The sequence below is a fragment of the Haplochromis burtoni genome, unplaced genomic scaffold (genome assembly GCF_018398535.1).
Source record: "Haplochromis burtoni strain Fernald_Lab_line unplaced genomic scaffold, NCSU_Asbu1 Contig_20, whole genome shotgun sequence".
NCBI classification, from domain to species: domain Eukaryota; kingdom Metazoa; phylum Chordata; class Actinopteri; order Cichliformes; family Cichlidae; genus Haplochromis; species Haplochromis burtoni.
The window spans coordinates 3,463,897-3,490,176 of record NW_024582381.1 but is presented as its reverse complement, the minus strand read 5'-3'; the positions used below and the strand labels follow the sequence as shown (position 1 = coordinate 3,490,176).

The following is a 26,280-nucleotide window of genomic DNA, read 5'->3' as shown; positions in this document are numbered from 1 at the left end:
ACACACACACACACACACACACACACACACACACACACACACACACACACACACACACACACTCTACAACTGCCTGTATGTGTTTTGACTTGTGGTCGGTTTATCCTTCCCTGTGCTTCTTTTGTTTGTTCAGTGTCCAGGCCTGTAAATGCTAGGCTGTGTGATGGTGAAGAGCCTCCTTTGGCTGTCCAGCACTGCTCCATTCCCTGCCAGCATTACTGCTTGCTCACCGGGTGGTCACCCTGGGGTGCATGTCTATATGACAGCTGCGAAGAACCACATGGGAAGAAAGGTATGCTGAAAAATTTATATAAAAATGAACAAGCTTTCGCTTTTGAAATATTTGGATCATTGCATTTTCCATGTATACATGTGTGTACCTGTCACAAGCGTTATATCGCAGCTCAAACTGGATGGAGTGAGGCAACATACAAATAGATATTCTTGGTTTCTGTGAAGATATTTATTGTCAAACAAAAGAAAGAAAGAATGAGAACAAGAAGATGAAATAAATTGCAGAAATGAGACAAACTGCATGAGCTTGTGAGTGATGCCAAATCAAAGAAAGGAACAAAACCAAGCGTAGGCTAACATCATTTACCGAATGACTTACTACAAAAGAAGATAGAAATCAAATGTAACTAACTCTTTGTCCAAAACAAACTACAGAGCAGCAACATCCTTGCAGCAAATGTGGCTAAACTGAAAAACAAGTAAGGCATGTGCACTGTTAGTGGAGCGTGTGTGGATATGTGTCTAAACCGGACCCAGCCGCAGGCAGTAACGGTTACTTCAAACACAGAGTTAAGTCTACCTGGTACCTATGTTCAACCTTACAGGCTGTATCTGCAAAATATGTCCTCTAAGTGTCTGCTTGTAGTGTTCACAGGCTAAATAAGGGTCTCAAACAAAAAGTACAGAACATGGAGACATCAACATCTGTGCTGAGCTTAAATAAGACATCAACTAATTGGTAAACTTGATTGTAAGAAGTTCTTCTTACGACCTGGCAGCAAAGGCAGGTGGAAAGCAGTGTGACTGGAATTGTCACAGGACTATTCATGCAATTAAGTAATTTTACTTCAAAGTCTAAGATGTACAGGATATGCTTGCTGGCCAAAAATATCATGACTATGTGACTCAAGTAGATGGGAGACACATCTTAACACGATGTCTCAAAATGCATCTTCCACCCGGAAAAACACTCTAATCACTCATGACCGACATAAAAAGAAAGGTAAAAGCAGAACAAGGTAACATTTATCTTTAATGGCACATGTGCGCTTCAAAGCACAGAGAGCAGAAGTTGTATTTCTTGTGATGCATCACCGAATTTTTATGTTTGCAATAATAGCTGTGCAGTATTTCAAAATATAATTTAGTAATGCACTCAGCAATTATATTTCAACAATGAGAAGGTTTGACAATGACTTGTCTTCAATCAAAACCGCAGACCAATCCTAGCCCTAGTGATCACAACAGCCCATGAAACATAATGTAACAACCACAATAACAGACAAAGTGCACTAGAGAGTCCTTTTAAAATGTAGAAACATTGTTTCAAGGTGCTTTATTCTTCCAGCTGCCTTCAAAAGTAAAGCACTGTTTTCTCCGAATTACTCTGACCGATAATATGGATCGATAATAAAAGGGTGGTCACCAAACAGTATAAAAGATATTACATATATTTAAGTCTATTATATTTAAAATTAATCAACTAACTTTGATGTGGAAGTTTAAATCATAACTATTAAATAAAAGAAAATAAACAGTGTTAACTCTATTACAGGGATGTTCCACATGTAGAGTTAGTTGTGTACTTGTATATAGACATGACTTCTAATTAACCTGAAAGCTGTTACATACATATGCATTTGCTTTTTTTTAGCAGTGTGACATGCCTTGTGCTTAGATTGTCTCGAGACTGCTTACGCAGTGCTTCAGCAATCCTGAAGAGAAAGAAGTATTGTTCCTGACAGAGGTTAAGTGAGAAAGTGTCAGTGAAAAAGACCAATGTTGTCAGAGCAGTATAGAGAGCAGTATACGTTTGGATCTTAAATTGTTTGTTGATAAGCAGTTGTCTGGGAAGAAATGGGCTTTGGAAGAAGGTGCCACATGCTTAAACCACGGCAGACGAGAGACAGAATCACCTAGATTTCAGCTCTCAGGCCCCAGGAGGCTGAAAGGAGTATCAGCAGATAAGATGCTTCCTGTCTGCGTGTGCGTTTGCTCATGTGAAGTGTGTGTGACAGTGTGTCTGTGTGCGAGAGAGCAGATGTACTAAAGTATTCAACACACTCTTGCTGCCGATGTTCTTGTCTTTTTGCACAGGTGAAAGTGTGTCATATCTGACTGCTTTAGAAAGGCTGTGCGTCGTGAATGTGTGTGTGTGCGCAGTGTGCGTGTTTCAGTCAGTGTGCCAGTAGTGTCGGAGCTGTTAGTGTGTTAGTACTTTGCTAAAAGGGCAGCATGACCTCGTCCCTGCCGCGAGTAAATGCGCATGAAAGCGCCCCAGGGAGTGAGTGAAGTGTGCATTGTTCAGGTCAGTGCCCACACTCTCCAACACTGGATCTCAACGGGATGAGCCGACTCCTCTCACAGACAGTGTCATTAATATATTTCAAGGAGTGGAAAACACAGCATCTGCTGTTTTGCACAGGGTCTCTTGTGGCACACTGTCTTTTGATGGTATTCATAAAGACTACGAGTGCACAGCAGAAAGCGTACGAACCAATACACAACCACTTGCTGAAGCAGTGCTGGCAATGATGCAATAAACACTTATTGAGTAGTAGAGTATTGTTATTATCAGTGTCTTTGACTGTAAGGTTGGGGGGCGGGTTCATTCCACTGCATGGCAACCTGCCACTGCATGTGGCGAATAAAATTTGAACTTGAACTTGAACTCGAACTTGAACTTGCACCCTCTGAGCTGCAAAGAATTGGTAGCACACTGCCTTTGTGTTTCACAATATTAGAACAACTTTTGATCCAAACTGAAAGGCTTGTGAGATCCCAAATTTCAGGTGGAGGAGCCAAGCTGGTGCTTCTGCTGCTTTGCTTTCCAGGAAATTACGAATTTAAATGATCTAAAAGCACTTTTAGTGCCTTTTCCATAAGGCACTAAAAGCTTTATGGAAAAATGAATTGAACATGGGAGATTATTGGACAGAGTTCTGGTAATGTCTCTGCAAGAAATCACAGAGCTGTGGGGAGGTGTATTTCTGAACAACTATGTGCTAAAAATCACCGGTTGGCCCTTGTTTCCTTGAAATAAACCTGGTATGACCAAGAAACCTTTCAATTATTAATATCCGTGGGGGCATGCCCAGCCAAATTGTTTTTTGTGGTTTGGATGTGAGTAACAGTAAGTGCTCCGGGCAATACTGCAATCGATCCACAGTCTCTTTGCTCTTCGAGAGCACACTTGGGCAGCATCGCTCGGATCTGGCCGCTGAACTGGTGCCTCACACCAATAGATGGTCAGGGATGTAATTTGCAGAGTGGGCATCCAGGGGTTTGACAGGTCCACCTGTGGAGGGAAAGAATGTGAGACCTTTCAGCCATGTGTAAATTGAGTATTGCTCAAAAAGAAAAGCCGCCCCTGCTCAAGTGTCGTCTACATTTACTGGAGAAAGTGCCACAGCTAAAAAATATTATTTTTATCCTTCAACTTTTTATCCACAAATGCATCATCAGGGAACTGGAAGAGCTCGGTAGTCAATAGAAACCATGGATTATAAATGTGGATCACAATGTGTTCGATAGGTAAAGACCTGATTATAAAGAAATGTATATTTTAAGAATAACCCATCTGTGACATAATCAACATTTTAGAACCAAATCAGCCCTAATAGGCAACAAGAATGTAATTTGATGGGTGATTGGGTAACTGGCTGAATAATAATGAGTGTGTCAAAATGTTGATCATTTTGCAATTTGCTAGTTACTGTGTAAACCATCTTTAGAGCAGTGTTGTTCATGTCACATGAATCAAGCTGCACCGTCTTTAATGTATCTCTAGCCACTGCCTTTTCACTGCTGTTGTGTCACTTTTGCACCTAGCTCTCGCTTAGATGTTATTTCAATCGATATACATTTGTTTTCTGACAGACAGTGATCATGCTGCTTTTGTTTATTTATTTGTTTGTTTATTTATAAGGAACCCCGTTAGCTTCCACAACAGTGGTTGCTAGTGTTCCTGGGGCCCAAACCATCAAATACCATTGAATAAAATGTTACACAATGAATTGGATCCAAAATATCCACATAATTTGGCTCTTACATCCACAATAAGGTTTTACAATTCTGAAAATATAATATTCATATCATCTATTTGTTTATGTTCCTTACTGAAAAACAGGGAAAGGATGGCAACCAAAAATACGACATCTTTCCCGATCTTGCTAAAATAAAAGTTCTGTAAATGTGACATTTTAGACCAGCTTTTGCTTGATTATAGGGAAAATTATAAAATAAATATTATTATAGGGAAAAGTATTAATTAGCAGTTAAAGTATATATAAGATAATTACTAACTAACTAAAATAAACTTGAATTGCATAAAAATTGCTTGTAAATGTGCAAAGGATGGATCCTTCTATGTAGCTAGCTAGCTATTGGACTATCTATTGTTCTTTCTTTTACGTTTTGATTTTGTCAGGACAACTTAGTTTTTGGATTATAATTTAAAGAAGCATATGACCAGTTGTTTTCATGGGTTCTTTCTGGGTTCTCCGGCTTCCTCCCACAGTCCAAAGACATGCAGTTAGTAGGGTTAGGTTAATTGGTAACTCTAAATTGCCCATAGGTGTGAATGTGAGTGCAAATGGTTGTCTGTCTCTATGTGTAAGCCCTGCGACAGACTGGTGACCTCTCCAGGATGTACCCTTGCACTAAGACAGCTATCCCAGCTACCCTGATAAGGATAAGTGGAAGAGAATGCATGGATGGAAATTCTATTTTTTTATTTTTTTTGTCCCGTTTGGATCTTTAGCCATCAGAATTGTTGTCTTAAGGCCAAGAAAGATGCCAAGCGGATTTATTTTACCAAGTGGATCATCATGGCCTTGCCATATTGGTCCATTTGATTGACCTTTATTATAATTATGTATTTATTTTATTTTCGGTTGCTACAAATGGGACAGACATGACTGGGGAATAGGACAGGGAGAAAGAATGAAAGAAAGAGAGGGAGAGAAAGAAAAACAGAGGGGAGAAGAGACGTGAGAAAGGGGGGAAGAAAGAAAGAAAAGCAAACAAAACACCTGGATCACCTGTATGGAGAAAAAAAAACAGAAGAGAAAACAAACAAAAAAAGAGCAACATAATAAATACAGCACCATCACAATAAACTAGCTAGCAGTAGATAACAGTAGATACTAAATATTAAACGCTATTGTGCAGCACACGAGATAGACAGCGCACAATGTGCTTTGAGGCAGCAGCCAAGAAAGGTGTAGTCCGTGTCTGTGAACACCGGTGTGTACACCTGTGTGCACACCTGTGTGGATCAGCATGCTTGTATTCCAAAAGTTTCTCCATGTAACGATCTGCTAGGGAGTGTGGGGAGCCATAGCCCCGTCCCCCAGGGCATGAAGCAGGTATGGATGGAAATTCTAAACCACGAGTCAAACATTTGGACTGGATTCTTATGGCACCAAACATTATAGATGTTTTTCATCAAGCTTGTCCTAAATGATAGCACGTAGCACGTGCTGTACATTGAAGTTCAGATATTAAAATAAAATCTCACTTCTAATATGTTGAAGGATTGTATTAAATCAAACAAAAAAGGGAAATCAATGAAGAAATATCTACTGGGAGTGTTTCTTTATGAAAAGGTCTCTGTGTTAGAGTAAATGAGAAGAGGGGCAGAAGCAGAATGTCAGTGTGTCTATATCTGTGGCACAGAGACAGGTGGGGCCAAGCAAGGGAAATACCAAAGATCATCATGTATTTCAGTTTGGACTTCTTTGTTCTGAAGTGAGGTGTGATCCAGCCTTTAAAATAACATTAAATATTTTCCTTTGAAAAAAGATGTTTTTTCTTTGCTTTATTCAGTCTCTCTTGATCCAAAGGTTCAACATATGGTCACAAGTCTATGTGGTTAAATTGCTAACATTGCCACAGCATGGTGTTATTCTGGGTTTTGAAAGGTTTAGTTGTTTGTTGGACAGCCTCAGTGCTGGTAGGTTTGAAATTAGGTGAGAGGGTGTTGTTACATTGTGTTGTCTTTGAGGGTGTGAGGTAATACATGTTGAACAATATTTATTATTCCTTTTAGTTTTATTTATGTTGAAACTATAGAAGGTACTTGAGTTCAAATGCTAATATCATGGCAGGGATACAGCTTTCACCTTCTGTTATGTCATCGAATGAAAGCCTTGTTGGTTTGGAAAGTGTTATCCTTTTCAATGGCATGAAGAACATTTTACAATCTTTGTGTGTATTTGAATTTTTTCTGGGCTCTGCCAGTCATTTCCTATAACTTTATATTCACCACAAAACTCCTTAATCAGGATTTTACTATTAAAAGCTCTGCAGAGATCCTAACAACTAGGCAATCTAATAATCTAACCAGTCAGTAAGTAGTCTAATAATACTAGCTTGGAAACATTATGTCATCATGCGACATCACAGTATCTTGCTCCATTTGGCTTCAGCACCACTGTGGAGTCAGTAGAAGTCAAAAAGAAGACTTCAATTTAATGAAGCAAGAGCAATAAAGAGTAGATTACAAAGGTGCTTAAACGACAATATCCCTCTATATTCACAGATAAAAAGCAAAAATTATAGCAAGCAAATTCGATCATACTTTGTGATTGCCGTTTACCAGGTCAGAGTGAACCAGAGAATTGATCTAGCAATGTAAAACACTTATTTAAACATGGAATTTTCACTCGTAGAAACTCCAAATTTAAATGTGTTTAATGACATTCTCAAAATAAAAATAATCCTGAGATGGCGATAGGGCAGTAAGATTTGCTTGTCTAGAATCAACAGTAAAACTGGTACATTTTATCCTTCTTTATTATTTACATTTAATTTGTATTATTTTCTTAAGACAATTATAGCTTTTTTTTGTTCTTTTCAGGAATTTTATGTGGTATCTATTGTTGGTATATTATCTAATGTAAACGAATGCCTGCAGCCCCCCAACCAAGTTTGTTGCAGCAAACACGAGTAACAGCACAAAAACAAAGTAGTGTACTGGTGTGAATGGGGTCAGCAGCAAAACATAGTTTGGCCACTGAAAAGAATGCCCACCTAATATTAAAACAAAGAAAGAAATCAATATTTGTTTTAGTGTATATCATCTTTGTGATATTTGCCCCCTTTACTCTGCTGTCAGACAGTCCTTTCCAGTGGGGAATGAAAGCCATAATGGTAATAATAGTACTCTCTTCAAATCTATCAGACTGACAAAAATGCTTATTTTACCTTACAGAACAATGGTGTTTCTGGTATTCTGTTGCCATGACTGAGCAATTTGCTTGTTCTTGTGATTAGTTCAGCTTTCCATCAGCAAGAAACATCTAATAAGAAGAATAGCAATGTACATATATAGACTTTAAGTCTATGAATACTATAGTAACTATATTATCAGGGTTTCTCGGATAACTTCTTCTGTACTTTCTCACCACCTGTTTCCATCAGGTTTCAGACAGAGGAGGAGAGAAGTGCTGTGGGAGTCTAGTGGCACTCTGGGGACATGCCCTCATCTGACGGAGTTCATTCCTTGTGACGATCCTGCCTGCTACCTGTGGCAGGTCCAACAAGAGGGAAGATGTATTCCCACCAAAAACTCCTGCGGTCCTGGAACTGCAATCCAGAATGTGATCTGTGTCAACGCTAAAGGTAATGTTTCACATATTCTTCATAGATAAACCGTTCCTGTCACATATTGAATGCATTTCATTGTGACTGAAAATCGGTCATTTAATTCAGTTTGGCCTTATTCCAAGTAGAAAACCTTACTAAAATGAATACTTTACTTTTTGAATAATCACCTTCTACTGTCTTTACATTTTTTTTAACTCAACTATCTTCTAGAGCATCCCATGCCTGAGGCATTTTAAAAGGCAAGGACATTAGTGACTAGAGTCTTGAATTGCTGAATCCTCAACAGAGACTTCATTCTTGTCCAAGATAACTCTGAAACGAGGCAAAATAACAAAGGAGTGCCTAAAGGGAGAGCAATGACAGCTCAGCTAGGCATTTACCTGTTCTATCTAGAGAAAGGCAGCTCAAAAGTTAAACAAGGATCCAGCCAGCAATACTCACGAAAGCAGTGGCTAGAAAAATGTAACAGAAGTTCAAAGCTGTTTGAACTCTCAGTCACATCCTGGATGAGCCCCCAAATTATTACATATCTGAGGAGAGGTGGGGGATGTGGGGAGTAGCAATAAAATGTCCAGGTGAAAGTCAAAAACTGAAATAAAATTAATCTATATTTTATGAAAAGGTTCAGCTTTGAAGTGATTTTTAGATGAGAAGACTATGCTGCTTTATCAATCAAGCATTACCAAATCATTCGTTAGCCAGTAAAGAAAAGGCAAATCGTCTAAAGAAAAAAGCACTTCTGTTGACAGAAGGCACTGACTACTTTCTAGTAACTCAGCACTACCAAAGCACAAAGCATGCATGCCACTAAAGCTCACCACTAGCTGGCCCACACTGAGCGATTAGCTCTTCCCCAGCTTTTTTAGCGCAGGGTGGTTAATTGCTGAGTGAAATCAGCTGTGCGCTCACTCCACAGGAGAATGGGGAACCACCAAATTGAGGTTAGAAAGCAACACTACGAACACAGTAGGCCTGCAATAGCCTTGACTGTATCGATACAAGGCGGGGGAGATCCTGGTTTTGAGCAAAGCTAGTTAGTGGCTTCAGCTTTACTTCATATTTACTTCCTGTTGCTGGCAAGAAAAATAATTTGCATATTTATGGCAAAATGCGGATTTAACAGTTTCTGACCATAATAAATTAATTCCTTTTATGGTTTTTATTATTATTGATTGCTATTTAGTTATAGTATGTATTCATTTATTTTTTAGCTTTAACTATAAATCCACTTAATGTATTAAATATTACAATATTATTAAATGTAATATTGCTTATATATAGCTATCACTAGAAATTCATCCAAATTCACGGTAAAGCCATTAGTGCTATGGTCTTGACATGCAATCTTATCAGTTATGCAGAAACTATCAAGTATAATGTGATCCGTTGTGATCAGCCATATCCTCATGTTGGGTGATGGGGACATCAGCATTAACGGAGCATGCATTATTCATTAGGGATCATCATCGTTTGTGGGCTCAGAAAACATTGGCCTGATTAAAAGTCAGAATTGTAGCTTCCTACCAAGCATTAATTGATCATCTCCATAGATTATAAATCTAATTGCACCCTTTTTTGCCTGTGTTTTATTATTCTGTCAAAATGGATCATGTGTGTGTTTATCAGGAAGGCAGTGGAAGGTCCAGATAAATTAGCCAACAGGAGAGTCTAATGAGTTTTGACAGGACAGCTAAGAGTGGGAGCTTTGCCAGGTTTTAGGAAAAAGGCTCATGAAATTATCTGTGGTGGATTTCTATGGAAATTATAGTTGGTGGCTGCTCCTTAATTGGCTTATCGGACTTAAGATTCTAGCATTTTGAGTTATTTTCACACATAGTGACAGCCTTGTGACTGCTGAGTTCTTAAGTGAGCCCCTTTGTTTAAAAACTCTCACAGTTGCAACTGCATGGAAGAAAACCAGTTAATGTCATAAGAATATTACACTTTGTTTCTTGCAGTTAAATCCAAAAAAAGGTCCTGATACTAACTAATTTGGCTTTTCATATTAGAATAAAACAAATGCATAATAGAAAATAAGTGTTAGAGGAATCAAGTATAAAGGATTTGTAATGAATAGACATGAATGAAAAAGTACAATATAATGAAAAATATAATTTTGATAGAAGTATGTGACACTGAAAGGAATCTATATTTACATTATTCAAATCTGCTTTCATGTGTTTATGAGACCACATAATAATCACACCAAGTAATGTTGGTACATTGTTTTTATTATTTGAATGAGTGATGTAAGATAGATGATTATAGATGGAACAAGTTTTGTTGCTTTGATTTTTTTTTTTCATTATTTATTTTGTGCAAGCATCTCCCCCCTTTCCACAATCATATCCTGGTTTGTCTCTAGAGAGAAAATGTTCTTCGTTTCTGTACTGGTAAAATTTAGCAGACCTTGAAGAAAGTAACTGCTAATTGCCAGTCTGGCTGCACACTCAGATTCATCAGATTCAAGCTCTGCGTCTAAGCTATTACACAAGTAATAATGATGGACATTTTGTCTGCTGGAAAAGGCATAAAGGCAGCTTCTCTCCTTGAAAAATGAAGTGCTAAATAAAGATTCCTATAGTCTCAAAGACTGTCGACTAACTGTATTTATTAGTTAATAATGTCAGAGTTAATTTAAATCTTCCTCTAGTCAACGCTTGGCCAACTCCAGGCCTCGAGGGCCATTGTCCTGCAGGTTTTAGATCTCACCCTGGGTCAGCACACCTGAATCAAATGATTAGTAGGGGTGGGTTTTCATTATCGATTTATTGATTAAAATCGATTCTCGCTTGGACAACGTGATATTGATTCATTAAAATCCTGAATCAATTTTTTTAATATAAATTTATTTTGCCCAAAATGCCAGAATCTCAGGTTTAACCTCACAAAATTTCAACAACCACCAAACAGCTAAAACAGTAAATGAGAGCGGGAACACGGATTCTGCACAAAGACGTAAACACAAAGTGTAGACCTGCCGACGAATCAGAATCAGTGAGATGTCGCCTTTCTCACCCGACGGCACGGACACGAGCTGAAAGCCGACAGCTCGCTGATTCTGATGTTTCAGTGGGTCCGCACTTTGTGTTTGCGCCATTTTTGCCCTGATTCTGAAGCTGCAGCCTTTATCTCTCTCCAATCAATATTGACTGAACCAGCAGCAAAAGAAGCAGCAAACTACGCTTCACATAAACATCGTCATGAATTCCCCTACATGCACAGCTCCCTCTCTCTCTCTGTACTTCAAGATCAGTTTCCCTTCTAACAATCTTTTTTCTGCATTATTCGCTTGCTTGTTACGCATAAGTCTACCGTTCTTACAGCCTGTCGGACGCTGTTTTTTCCCCTTTTACTTACTTCCGAAAAGAAAGCCTCATTTCTGCCGTTCAATACTGAACTAAACTTTTTTAAATTATGCAAAATAGCAAAATGCTTAGCCGTGTCTCTAATAAAACCTCTGTAACTTTGCTCTGCTTCACATCAGCAGCATCAGGTAATGTTCATATGTTCATTAATGGGTTTGTTTCGTTTTTGATCTACTGCAGAATATTTTTATAAAATCCCAAGCCAGGAAAATCACCTTCATGTTTTTCTGTGTTTTATCCTCTACTTTGACACAAAGGCATCTGCTGTGACGCTCACACCTTTGATTATGTCTCCCAAGTGTCGAATTTCTTTTTCTAGATATAAAAATATAGAAATGTACTGATGCATGATCTGAATTATAATATGTCTGACTGTCTGAGGCAAAATTTCCCCGATTCAAATTGAATTGAATTGATTCAAATTGAATCGAATCAAATCGAATCGATTCTAGAAATGGGTGATGATACCCAGCCCTAATGATTAGTTCATTACCAGGCTTCTGGAGAACTTCAAGACATGTCGAGGAGGTGATTTAGCCATTTGAATCAGCTGGATCAAGAACACATCTAAAACCTGCAGGCCTTCGATGTCTGGGTTTGGATACCACTGATCTAGGTGTACATTAAAAAAAAAAAAAAAACTACTCAAGGATATTAGAAATCATAATAGTGGTTATCAGCTTTAATCAGGCCTTCTGCTTCAGGTTTTGTTCTCATTTGACTCATATTTCTTTCACAGTGTATGTGACAAGAGGGCAGACCATACCAAAGGTTCACTTAAATCAGCCTTGGCTAACGCCAGGCCTCGAGGGCTGGTGTCCTGCAGGTTTTAGATATCACTCTGGGTGAACACACCTGAATCCGATGATTAGTTCATTAGCAGGTCTCTGGAGAACTTCAGGACATGTTGAGGAGGTGATTTAATCATTTAAATCAGCTGTGTTGCATCAAGGACACATCTAAAACCTGCAGGACACCGGACCCCGACGCCTAGGTTTGGACGCCACTGATGTAGTCGAAGCTTCCGCTGTTATCGCCAACAAATTAATTATATGAAACAAAAAATAAACCTTACACAGCTGTGGTCAGAAGTTTACACACACTCGTCATGTCATGGTAGTTTTGGACTACACACGTGTTGTCTTTTTTTAGCAGGGTCTTCTTTCTTGACTGGTACCCTCCCAGTTCATGGCTATGTAAAACTCACTTCACTGTGGACAGTGAGGCTGCTGTACAGTTGTTTGAACTGATGATGTTGGAGTCTACAATTGTTTAGAAACTGCTCCAAGAGACCTTCCTAAATTAAATCTATAGTTTTTTAGAGTTTCTCATCAAGTTTCTGGACTTTCCAATTGTTCTAAGTATTGGTCAGTCCAATGAGTGCTATCAAACAAATCCTTTTTATGCTGGCACTCTGTAGGCAGTGTTTTCAGGCGGAGAAACTACCAGTTGTAGTCAATCACGCCAGCTAATGAGAAATTAATAGGCCTTGGCCTTGTCAAGATAAACAACAGTGTAGCACTACTTATTGCAAATGTCAGCTGTGTATATGCATACGTTTGACACTGTGCTGATTATAGAATAGCCAAAAGAAATTAAAGCTTGCGCACCCAATTCTTGTTTTTTTTTAAAAACCATTAAAAAATTATGAAAATCTTGTAATTATCATGACTTTTCTGATTGCAACTGTATATAAAAGCAGTTAAAGCTCTTTACCAACTCTTCTTGCATCGATTTTCTCTCAGACTAAATGGTAAAACAATGAAAGACAAAACACAAAGAACATAAATAAAACTCATTCAATTTTTAATGGTTATAGATCAAGCAGTATATTTACATATATTTTCAATCAAAGCACACCAATCAAAGCACATGAAATCCAGCAGTGGAGGTGGGTTGTTAATGACATTACCTGCGGCATCTCCGGGTTCCTGTGGTGCGTTATAAAGAAACTTTGCAGTAGAATTTTCCAGTTCTTCTGCAGTCCTGTGGAGAGAGCAATGGGGATCTGGAGTTGAGGAAGTGGGAAGGTTTAGACCGACTGTGGAGAATTCCTGCATACGTATTCACTGCTGCCTGGGTTTCAATCATTTTTGTTCTGACAGGCTGAGATAGGCAGTGAAGATGGAGAGGCAGTAGTAACATATCAGCAGAGCTTAAAGGATTGTTTGCTATAATCTGATATGCTGTCAGAAACGGTAACCAGCTGTGATATCTGTAGATGCACATACATTTTTTTAAATAGTAGCAGCTTATCTTGTAATCACTAAATCATAAATACATTAGCTGACGTAGCTGTCTTTGTCTACAAAGGTGGTGGAGATTTTAAGGAACTCTTCTTTCATCTCTGATGTTGGAGCTGGATTTAAGAGTTATTTATGGATAACAAGTGAAAGCTTTCTGGTTTAAAAAAAAGAGCAAGCCAGAGGAAAAAACAACAGACCATGTCTACTCTCCATCTTATCTTGACTCACCATATGATTTTAAGTGGAAGGTTGGAGGGAATTCACAAGTCAGTCAGTCAGTGCCCATTACTATGGTCTAGTTTCAGTGTCCCCATTGTAAGCTGAAGCTTTTCTTTCATTAAATTGATATATACATCATCAGGACATTATATACCACTAAACCTCTTAAATTACCTTCTTGCTATGTTTATAACCATCATTTCTTTTTGCAATCTCTGCACATCTCAATCAATTACAGGAAAAATATATAATATAACCTCCGAACACTGTCCTGCTCTTCATTCTTTTTTATTCCTTTACAGGGTTTTGGTCTGTGTGACCTTTGTCAGGTACAAAGAAACCTTGTTCATGCACATTTGCACATATGTATACATTGAGTAAGATTCAGCCAATTAGGCATTCCTGGCTATTAGACGTCACATGTGCATGCAATCAATCAGTTAATGAGTCCACTCGAATCGTCAATGACATCATCCAAAACCCAAATAACATTTAAAATCACCACCTGATTTGAAAACCGAACCATCTATATATATATTCCAAAATTATCACTTAAACTAAGAAAATTATGACAATTATAAAATAAAAGTTTACAAAAATATTCATACTTTGGACAAATCAGTGTTGTATAACATTTTACCATATACAGTATACAAATCCCAAATCAAAACAAATGCACTGTTCATCATTCAGTCCTTTGGGTGACAATATCTGCAAAGTGAATATCCAAAATGCCTCTCTTCTCTTCAATAATAAATCAATATGAGTATGAAACCATACAAAAAAGCACTTCAATTTTTTGTCATCAGATTGTGTTTGCCGTGTTTTTAAAAAATCTACAAATAAACTGCTGTCAACTCAAGTAACATTACATGAGCAATTAAAAAGTTTCAAATGAAGTCTTTCTTACATTTGACCCAAGTTTCACTTTGGAGAAGAGGATAAATCTTGTGAATAGGGTGGCTGGGTTTATTTCTGTTCAGCTAAATAATAAGTTGAATATTATGAAATTCAGTGATGTGCCAGATACCCCTGAGATTTGTAAAAAGAAAAAAAAAATTCTCCCTGATTGAGTGAGCTTTTTGTTCCCGTTTCCCAGCATAAAGAAAATCTGCATTCCAAGTCTGAGGATGCATGAAATTGTGTGAGGAAAGTCTAAGCCTATAGAGAGCATACAAACTGCACTTTTCTGACTAAGTTAATCTGATGGAGATTAAAATGATTATCTAGGCTTGCTCAAGCAATCAAAAGAAAAAAAAATCCTATATCACCTAAATCGTGTCTTTGCCATGGAATATATTCTATTATGGCAATAATTTTAGGGCAGCAGAAATCATTTTGGTATGACTGAAGTGGAATTAAGTGATACAAGGGTGGTCAAGGACACTTTTGGGACTCAACCAGACAGATGCCCAGAGGGATAACTGTGTGGTGAAAATAATAAAGCGCCGTTGTATACTGATGAATCATTTTGGTACATCACATACTAAGATCATGTATCTAGATATGTTTTATTAATGCGCTTTATCGGATATCTTGTATTTCCCAATTCACTTGAGGTTAAGCAGATAAGAAACAGAGCTGAAAAACCCCCACAGAAAATGTTAGTGGCTGTATAAGTGTTAAGTGCTATTTGAAGTAGCCATGTAATACCGTTATTTTCACAATCAGTATCATATGTAGAAAGTATGTTTTGGTGCTAAATTATACACCACATGCTAACTGTATGCCTTAATATTTCTGTGGCAGGTAGGCAGACAGACAGATATTCCCAGTATAGGCTGAAAAATTATGCAAACTCCTAGGTTAATTATATTAACAAAAGCTAATTGGAACCAGGGGAATCCAATCAGTGACGCTAAATTAGAAGTGTAGGTTAGGGATACTTTGACTTCTAGATTTTGCTAATAACCCATGCATATAAAATGATTCTGTGTAAGCAAGGATCACTGTTTTTAAATAAAGCTAAAAACAAAATGAGAGTCTGAGACTAACTGTATTTATTTGTGGGACCAGCTACTAAAAGTGTTGAAATGCTATGTTTGTTTGCACATAGCTTATTCCCATTGTGTTTGTTTATGCTTATTTGTGACCTGTCAGTGGAAGCAACCAGTCACACTGGTTTAACACTATTTAATCAAAAATTGTTAATTCTTCATGTTTTTTTTTAAATAGTGCCAAATCTACATGTGAGAGTGTTCATTTATTGTGTTCTACACTTACTATTTCGTGTTTGGCTACAGTTACTACTGTATTTATGTGTTATTTACTGCAAACTACTTCAGCAAAGAGATGTGATAGCTTCACCCTCTAGCTTTTTGGCACAGTAAACTTGTTCTGACAGCTCCCACTAATTGCACGGTGACCAGAGTAGTCGGTCCAATTTCTCGATGTAACCATAGACCACAGTGTAATGCAGTGCACCTGTGACTGGCAGTTGACATGACCCACATACAGCAGATCTTTGCTGCGTATACTTAAACCTACAGATGAACTGACATTTCTGACCTAATAACTGAGCACAGTGGTCAGCATCATTCTGACTCTGCTTGCTCAAGTGGTCAGCAATATTCAGGAGCTATGTTTAGGAGAAGTGCTGAAAGTGACTAACTTTTGCTGAAATGCTGAAGCTACACGTTTAACAGGCAGGTAAAGCACAGAAAATAATTAGTGACCCAGGGTAGTTTGTTGGATGCTCACAGCTATTTTATCCAATGCACCTTGTTTCTTTTGCCTCCCCCCAGCTCTACTTTAAAAGCTTCCTCCACAGATTGGATATGATTATTAACTTTTAAGCAAAGGCGAGGACTTTTTTTCAGTATCTACTAGAATAATAACAATGAAGAAATTAATTGGTGGGTGGGCGAGCAGAATAGAAATCATGTGGAAATTGCATGCAGGAGCCAGTGATATTATATCTGAGTAAGAGCCCCAATTCCTGTATTAATAATGCAAAAGGACCCCTAGGGCAACCATCTATTTGCAGAGCACCCCCACACACACAAGTAGTCTCATACATACACACTCACACATAGATACAAATACATAAGTTGTGACTTTGGATTCATGTTATCATGTCATTTCTCTTTAGGCAGTGTTTTCAGGCAAGGTTTTGTGAGTCTTTTGTTACTTTGTTTGCTAATACATGCATTAAACCCTTTTGATTTTCAAGCAGAAAGATTGTTGAATTACTGATTTTCCATTGTTTATGAAAGCACAGTAAGTAATTCCACCTTTGGCAATAATGCATCTGTTTTAATCAGTTTTTAATAAGCCTGGAGCCAGTGTCATGCTTTTATATTCTTTTTGTTGCATTAGTTTGATTTAAAACCTAAAGTTGGGAATGTAAATGCGTCAAAGTGCCCTTGTCAGTGGCCTTTCTGCAAAGTTTTGCCCTTGTAAAAATTAGTAGACTTAAGTGAATGCTGGACCTCTTGGTATTCCAAACACCTTGATTGCACAGACTTGTCTGGTTTTAATCATGCTGCTGTCTGCTATCTACTGATAGATTCATACTCTTGTCCATGGACATTACTTCCAAACTATATAAGACTTTGTCCATGCTTACAAAAGGCAGATATGATCTTTCTCTACTTGTACTATAAAGCAGTGTAAATTGTATGTAAATTATGTCATTGCCCATAAAGGTAATAGTGGGGGAAAAACAAACTGTTGTTCTTCTGCTCTTTCTCTAAAAGTAGCAAAAGCAAAAGAACAAACAAAGAATATTTATTTACTTTACTTTAAGCTAAAACTTTTTGCTTTGCATTTTCCATTTAAAGCTTCTTTTTTTTTTTTAAGTACCGCCGTATATCATTGCCCATTTTTGCATTTCTAGTGTGTATTGCTCTAAATGTGGGTCAGTGAGGTTGATTCACTGAAATCTATAGTGCATGCCCTGCTCTATTTTATGCTGTCTTTGCATTTAGCATGCATACCTGAAATAATCACCTGGGTAGGAGTCACTGCGAACCAAAACAGTGACAATGGATTCCCACACAGCTTACTGTCAGTTCAAAACAATCGCGTTAAAGATCATTGTAATTTGTGCTGCAGCCTCCAAAGCTTCTCTGAGTTGTTTAAATATATATACCATCGTGAAACCTATGTTCTCGTTACTTAAAATTTTAATTTTAGTTGAAAATATAATTTTAGTGAACATTACAGTAATAACCATCCACCATCTTTCCACTTGTCCGGTATTATAAATATACGTCTCGCTCTACAAATGTTTATGCACATTTTTTTTTGGAAAAGTTGGAAAAATTTGCATCTTATGCCCACTTTGATCTGTGCTAATGAAAGTCGTAATGTATCCCACACTGTAGCCTTTGGGTCATCCTTACATTCAGCTGATTTTTCTTTAACTCCTGCTGTATGCACATTAGCTGCTTTGATGGTTGGAGATCTCTTATGCTTTGACTTTATGGCCACAAAGTTTCCAAACTCCCCGAGGGTGGGTCTTTTACATTTTTCTCATCTAAGTTTGCATTCTCTATGTTTACTGCCCTCCTCTGAATCAAGGTTGTTTGCTTGATTCAGATGAAAAAAAAGAGACAAATTGATGACAGATCTGCCCTGGGGTTGTTATTGTTAAACTATATTCCGTGATCTAGTGGCAGGGTTCAACCAAGTTAATGATTCTTCTCTCTGTGAGTGTATATCAGAAAACAATGCTTCAGCAGCTGCTAGCATTGTTTTGACAACAGGATGACATTCCTGTTTCTGAAATTGATCTGTCTCTCTAGGACAGAGACCTTGGAGAAATCGATGGCAAACTCTTTTAAAGCTCCAAAAGGAAATACAACCATATGTCTGGTTATCTATATAGTAATAGCTTATGTGCATAGTGTTTAACAAGAAAGCTATTGTTGTATTATGTTTAATCTACAGGTACCTTTCAAGGTGCTTAAGGACGCTTTAAAAGATGCAGTAAAAGTTCTTCTCGATGGCTATTGTGCAATTTTCATTTGATAAATGACATTCTCAAAACTACTTGTTCAGTCTCCATGTTATCTGGTGACATCTGCATGTCATTGATATTGTCATGCAGACGATGTTGGAGCCACTTGTCATGATGGATCAAGCAGGTTTTCTTGTTTTTATTTTTCATTCTTTGATCTTATTGAAAACGAGTGAGAACTGATAGACATATGCAAGGTCATGTCTTTTTCACTTTTATTCCCAACTCACCTTTTATGTTTCTTTTTCTTTCTTTGTTTGCTTACTATTTTTGTGACTGTATCTTTGATACCATTCCCATAACCATGACGTTACAATACAGGAAAGACTGCACATGCAACAGTGTGTGGCGAATAACAATGCAATCAACGGTCTTTTCTCTATATTTCTCTCTATATAAGTCTATATAAGAATCCTTTTTTTTTATTATTATTATTATTATTGGTCCTTTATTTATCCAGGTAAATAACTCTCGTTGAGATTAAAAATCTCATTTCCAAGAGAGACCTGGCAGATATTTGGTAGATATCTTGAACTGAGGCATTGTATATGAGTCAAAAAAGTGGAGCCTTTTGCATTTTGTCTGCCAAACCTTGCAAGAGTATGCAAGAGTATACATAGGCAGAGTACACCATTATACTGACAACATGCCAGTCTAGTGACCAGTATTTTGACCATCTTGTTTGCAAAGAATGACTCAAGCCAATGACAGTTTCAGAGAGTTGAATATTTACTTTTGCAGGTAATTAATTTTGTGGCTTAATAAAATTGCACTTACTGTACTGCACACCTTAATGATGGTCCAAGACGTATTAAAGCAACCTAGATAAACTGTAAAAAAAATGGAGTAAAGATATAACAAAGTAGAAAGAAATTGCTCTTTGTTTCCTGTGGCTGTTTCATTCGTAAAAGAAGAGTTAACTAGCAGCTGCGATACATATTTCATAACACGAAGATGAAGGCTGAAGGCTGAAGGATAGCTTTTAAAACTAGCTCAGAATACCAATGGAGTGACCTTACAATTTCTTTTGATGAAATGAAATTTGTGTTTGACAGAACACTTAGGAGGGATGCCCGCTTACTTGCTTTTACTATCTGTAACATGGTCTTGGCAAACTTTATCAATAGCACAAAAAAAGAATTTTAGGGATTAATTTTGAAGAATGAAAAAAGTCTAAGTGCTCCAAATTGCAATAAACACATCATCCTCCCCTATACGTGCATTGCCATGTGTTCACATTCAGAGCTGATGTAGACATGACTTGAATTTGTCACAGAGTGAATGTAATGTTATCAACATGTGTCAATTGTGTCAGCTAGATCCAGCAGGATCCACTTATTATCTTGTCCAGTGTCACAAGTGCACGTCTGTGTGTTCTTCAGAGATAATTCAGGCCTAACAAAAATGGTAAAACTGAGACGAGCACAGAATATAAAGTAGCTGACCAAATAACACATTATGTGTTGTACTTCATGTGAATTGCATTTACACTTTCATTCAGCATGATGAAAGATCTGGTATCCTCTGGAGGGGGCTGATGTATTAGGATCGCAGTATGTTGTGGGTTCATTTACCTCTGCATTTAATGTGAGCAAGACCAGGCTTTAAGGTTTTAATCTGATCAACCCAGAGTCATAGGGCCTTGGGTTATACCACTTTCTGCTTCCAATATACATTTGTTATTTGATGTATACTTCAGCTGGGATTTCATTCTAGCGCCAGTGTGTTTTGGTTTAGTTTGCACAAGGTTATTTCCCTATCTGATAGCTGTTAGATCAAGATGAGATACTAAGTGTAGCGAGTGTCAACTGGATTATTTGAGCCTTTAGGCTGATTTCAGTTATCTTATCTTGCCTTTTTCAGGAGAAGATGTGCCCGATGCCTACTGTGTGGAAGGCCCTCCACTTGCAGAAGAAGCCTGCGAGGTGCCCTGTTCTGCAGACTGTGTGGTTGGCCCCTGGTCCTCCTGGTCCACCTGCTCACACAGCTGTGCCAGTAAGACGGCAGAGGGTAGACAGAGCCGCACTCGCACTGTTTTAGCCATCCCACAAAAAGGTAATCCAAAATTCCCTTTGATCTCTTTGACTCTTTCTCATCTAATACTAATAAAGAACTTCTTTGCTTTGTTTACTGGAGTTATTTTTAACTTGGTTTTACTTTTAATGAAGCTAGATTTTTAAAGTTGATATTAATATATGGCAAATAGGTAGAAAAGGTTTAGATTATAACTGTCGTTAACATGTCATCTCATCTGAAATACTGCAGAAAAAAGGGCAGAAGTAACAAGAAGATGTATTATATTGTATTATTACTGTAGTTGTTGATAATAATGTATACCTTTCGGTATCTATGAGGTTCAGTACTACACTGACTGGATGACAGAAAGCGTGAAAACACTGATCTTTGGAGATTTTAAGAAGTAGCTTGTAAATACAGATATAAAAGAAAAAATCCAGTAACATTTTCATTAGCAGGGAGCTCAGTGTCTTTGGGATATAGTGCTATTGTTAGAGGGACTCAAACTGAGGAATGCCACGGCTAACACAAAACTAGACTCGGCAAATAAGAAGAAATTGATTGAGCTCGAACCTTTATCTGGGTTTTTTTTGTGTGCGAGTCTCATTTAGTCGTTTTTCATTTCACAAACATTTGAAGTTTGAGTTGATCATTCATTATCAGAGACTCTTTTCTTCCCAACTGTGCTTTTCTTACTTTGTGTTGTGTTTTCAAGTCAGTCAGCAAAGCCTTGGCAGCCAGCTAGCAGCCATTAATCCCTGTAACTAAACGCATATCTGCAACAACAGCTGATGAAAGAATCTCACAGATTAAGCCAGGTTCCAAACTATGTTGCTTATTACAATGTTACTGGCTATCAGTTTGCTGACAGAGCTGATGTGTGTGTGGGTATGTATACATGGGTATTAATGCTGCATTTGTGTTTATAAGGATACATTTTTGTAACAGCGTCTGACAGAATACTGTAGAAGCCCTCAGAAATACAAATTGGACTGGAAGGTGTAAGTATATACAATATTTGGTTGTGGTTCAGCTCATCCTTACTTTTCTATAAGTCACAGCACACTACTGTTCCCTCTCCAGATATCACATTTATCATACTTCATCAACTGAGCTGTCCATTTTTTACCTCCATTTCGACCAGAGAGTCCCTGCCCTGACTACTGTAGGCCCAAAACAAAAGTAAATTACCACTGTGAACACCACTGTAAACAATCCTTTAGCCAGAAAGCAATGATACATACATAGAACTCAGGTATTTTACATAAACTGTAAATGAAGAAATGATTACTTTGGAGGTTTTATATGTATATATACACATACACTAACCAGGACACAGAGCATAAACATTGTTGTGCTTTGGCAGTCAATGAATTACCAAAGGAAGACTTTCACAGTGGCCTTGCTGTGACTGAGTTTGTAATTTGAACTTCTAGAAGTTGAAACTTGAAAAGTGCTTGCTCAGCTAACCCAAAAAACAAATATTTGCTACAGTATGTTAATAAACAGCTCATGGTAGAGTGATAATATTGGCACTTTTTTTACTTCCATTGATCAAATACATCTTGTACTTTAAGAGAATCCATTAGATTTGTTTTGGTCAAATCACATGTACTCTGCACAATAATGAAACTGTGTTGGAGTGATTTAGTGCAGCTTTTTCTGAATGCCATGTTGTACATTCTGTGTATTTCACAGTTTTCTACTCTTATGTGTTGATATGCAGATGGAAAAGCTTGTCCAGCGGGTCCAGCTCTGGAGCAATGGAGAGTCTGCAATGACCATCCTTGTGTGATATTTCACTGGGAAGCTTCAGCATGGGGTCCATGTATTGAGGATACCTCTATGGCTCTCAATGGAACCAGCCTCCAGAATGGGACCATAACCTGTGCTGTCGGGGTTCAGATCCGCAAAGTCATCTGTGTGAAGATGAATGCTGGTCCAGTCGTAAATAAAAGGTGGAGTCTATGCAAATTATTTGATATATGGACTTTTTTGAATTTTATGTACTCTGATTCAGTATTTTTCTTTGAAATGTCACTTTTTTATATAGAATTATATATCCAGTCATTTGAAAAAGTAAGTACGGTGATGTGAAAATGCAAAAAATAAAAATAAAAAAAGGAAATCAGGAAGGGGGCAAACACTTTTTCACGCCATTGCACATCAAATAGACATTTTTGACCCTTTTTTTTTTTAATTTTGTTTAATTTTAATTAGCAAACACTTAACTCACTTATACATAGTGTCTATATTCTCCATAAACAGATGTCTTTATATAGATTTTCATAGGACAGCTACAAAATTTGGTTTCTCTTGTAGTCTGAGTTCCATTGGCCCGTCACATTTGAGCACTTGAGTTATATGTAGTTCTTAGTGTAGAGCAAAAGAGTTACTGTATTTCTTAATATGCAATCTTAAAACTAGCAGAAATTGCCTGTTTATTATGTCTGCATTTATGAATATTGAAAACAGGAAGTCCACTCTTTAATGGAAAAAAATATGAAAAAATATATATAATAATTTTTAGATTATTATATATTTATATTATATTTTATATATTTTTTTTCTATATTATATAATGTCAATGCCGTTTGTTGTCTTGCTTCCATGTTGTATCAAATCCTAACACAGCATTTCAATCGGATTTAAATCTGTGGACTTTGACTGGGCTTTTTTATCCTTTGTGTATTTGTTATTATGCTTAGGATCATAATCCTTTTGAAAGATGTACTTCTAAGTTCAGCTTAAGCTTGTAGTGCGGTGACCTCAGATTATCCTTAAGCACTCGTATAAGGTGCAGAATGCATAGTTGAATCAATGGCCGCAAAATACACAGTCTCTGGCCGTGAAGCCAACTTAAAATGTAACATTTCTATCCCTATGTTTCACATTGGGTATAAGGTTCTCCTCCTGAGAAGCTGTTTTTTGGTCTTTGCCAAATAATAGGGTACTGATGAGTAATTAACTGTGTCATCAACATATTGATGGATATTCACGAGATTTGTTATGAGTCATAATTTGACCTCCGTGCATTTGCTCTTGAACAAATGAGGTGAATATGTGGTCTCAGCCCCCCACCTGATGTTTATGGTAATTAAAATTAAAACTTGAAGGGCACTCATTAAGGCCACTACCCATGCTACCCCTCTCCACTAAGTTACATGAGATATTTTTCAACTTATACAACGTATATTCTTCAGTTCTGGGAGATGACTTATTTTGTCAGTATGAAAATTGCACTTCTGTATCAGAGTATCTTTTTACTGTGCTGCTCTGCTTATTTTTAGAAGCTGAAAATAGGCCCTGAGAGAAATGAATGCTAAATTATAGGTGAGGAGAAAGGGAGCTTTGTAAAATCAAGGGGAAGATAGGATGTTTCTCTTACAAAAAAAAATCACTTAAGAACACAGTCTCCATTTTCCAAAACCGCCTTACTTGTAGATATCTAGCGTATGCTTTTAGTTACTAACAGATGACCCAGAGGACTTGCTTCACTGTGAAATAATATCCCAGAGTTTTGTGTATTGAGGTCTGGTTTTATCCTTTTTCCTTCTGTGTGTTTAGTGTTTCTTTTCATTTGTTTTTGTGAACCAGAGATTCATTTTGCTTCTGCTCCACCATTATCTACTCCTCTTTCAGCAATACAATATCAAACTCTGCTAAGGGCTTTTGTGCTGTCACTATAATGATGTTATAGTGATCTTCACAGCAGGAAGACAGATTTATAAATAATTCACAAAGATTGCTCTTCTTTAGCTTGATGTGCTATTGACAGGGCTGTAAAATAGATTATGTAGAGGCTTTTTTTTTTTCTAATGCTTGTCCTATCTGCCGCCACAGTGAGAGTCAGTTTTTTAGTGTATTTATGCACCAAAGTCGGGTCTTTCTACCATCTTTCCAAATTATGCTGTGACTGTCTGACTCTATCGAAAAACGCAGATTTGACATAAATTATATTTATACCCAAGACACATTCTATACGTTCTAACAGATTATGTTCTGGATTAAAAAAGCAAGAAAAACTGAGTAGGTAGGCGAGCTGCAATTCTGCGTTAACCCCTGTTTATCTCAAACTCTGATTTCTGAATTGTTAAGCTTTGAGTTGGAAAATGTTTCAGAATACAGCTGTTGCTGCTCTGTTTGAAGGGTCACTTCAGTCAGCAAACATCTTAGCATTTCATGCTGAGCAGTAATCTCAGCAGTGAGCAGTGGCTCAACAAAAAGATGAGTTGTTTTTTTTTTGTTGGTATCAATACAGAGCCCCCAGAAAAACAGATTGATTTTCAGTGTGTAAATAATAAAACTGACAGTGATGAAACTTCATACAGTACACACACATACTATTAATATTATTAATAATGATGAATAATGAATAATGATGCTGAACACTGTGGCCTTGACAGTGAATCTAACTCCCTCATTTTGGGAAAACCACACAATATACCCCAGCTGCTCTGTTGCGTTGTCATGCCCTCTGGCATACATCACTGCAAAGGGAGAGAGAGAGAGAAGAGTAGGGATAAAGCTGGGGAATGATGGGTTTTATGTATCTTTCCTCCTTATGCTTTGGCATACTTTGATCTCATTGCTGTGCGTGCTGGATTTTTGCAGTCAGTAGGATGTGGCGCCATGCTGGGTCTCTAGTGAGACCTGGATCTGGTTGTTGGGCAAAGGAAGTCACTGGCTCTGAAACAAAATGTGAAATTTCATGTGTGTTTGTGCATTGAGGACAGGAGTTGGCTGCTGGTTGATGAAGACATCAAAGCTTATGAATTACTTGATTTTACATAGCTGCATTAATCCGCACCAATTCAAGGTTGCACGACACACAAAACACAACACAGCCAGAGGGCTGTTACAGATATGTTACACAAGAGATGTGCCAGCATGAATTAAGACAAGGAAATTGTTAAAAGTCGGTCAGATGCTCATTAAAACCTGGTAATGATGTGTTTGGTGTAGCAGGAATGATCTATTGGTAAACAGTTTGCATATCCTTGTTTCTCAGGTTAATTAGCAGCCGTGTTTGATTGATTTTTTCCCCTGGAGCACTCTTTCGCTTGTCTTGTTGGTAACAAAAAATGGCCCTGGCTGCTCTGTATATGTAAAATAAATCCACTCACTGGGACATTTAAATTGATCATAAATTTGTTTCCACTATTTATAGATACATTGCCATTGCTGATATTTTGTTGAGATTTTTAGTTCAAAAAATATTTCCTACATACTGCCACTAGTTGATGCCACTGTGGGCTACAAATCTAGCATAAAGAAATATTGATTAGTCTAGTTTTAGTAAAACTGGGATTTAAAAGTGAAAATGCACTGTGAAGCATGCAGGCACTTTGTAGGCTTGAATTTTTAATTTTTTTTTAATGAGTAATATTTGTAGACTGGGAGGCAACTGAATGTGTGAGAACACTGTAAATTTCTATATTTGTGTAGCGTTTGCTTGAGCATGCAGGCAGAGGCACATGTAATCAATCATGTTTTCTGTGGGGAGATGTGTGATGTCAAGGACAGGGCAGTTGTTTTACTGCGCTATCCTCTTACTAGTGAGACCCAGGACGTTTATCATTCATCACCTGGAGGCTGAAGAGAATTTAAGACCACTGTTTGT

At 37.5% G+C, this 26,280-nt stretch overlaps 1 protein-coding gene across 1 annotated transcript in view; it reads left to right on the top strand.

Moving 5' to 3' along the window:
- The window catches only part of thsd7ba (thrombospondin, type I, domain containing 7Ba), a gene marked incomplete in the record, with an annotated part of 187,892 nt that overhangs the window by 83,289 nt on the left and 78,323 nt on the right, over nucleotides 1–26,280 (top strand). The window contains 4 exon segments of the mRNA XM_042218525.1: nucleotides 134–292; nucleotides 7,660–7,860; nucleotides 20,505–20,696; nucleotides 22,384–22,615. Coding sequence (XP_042074459.1) covers nucleotides 134–292; nucleotides 7,660–7,860; nucleotides 20,505–20,696; nucleotides 22,384–22,615 — 784 coding nt within the window.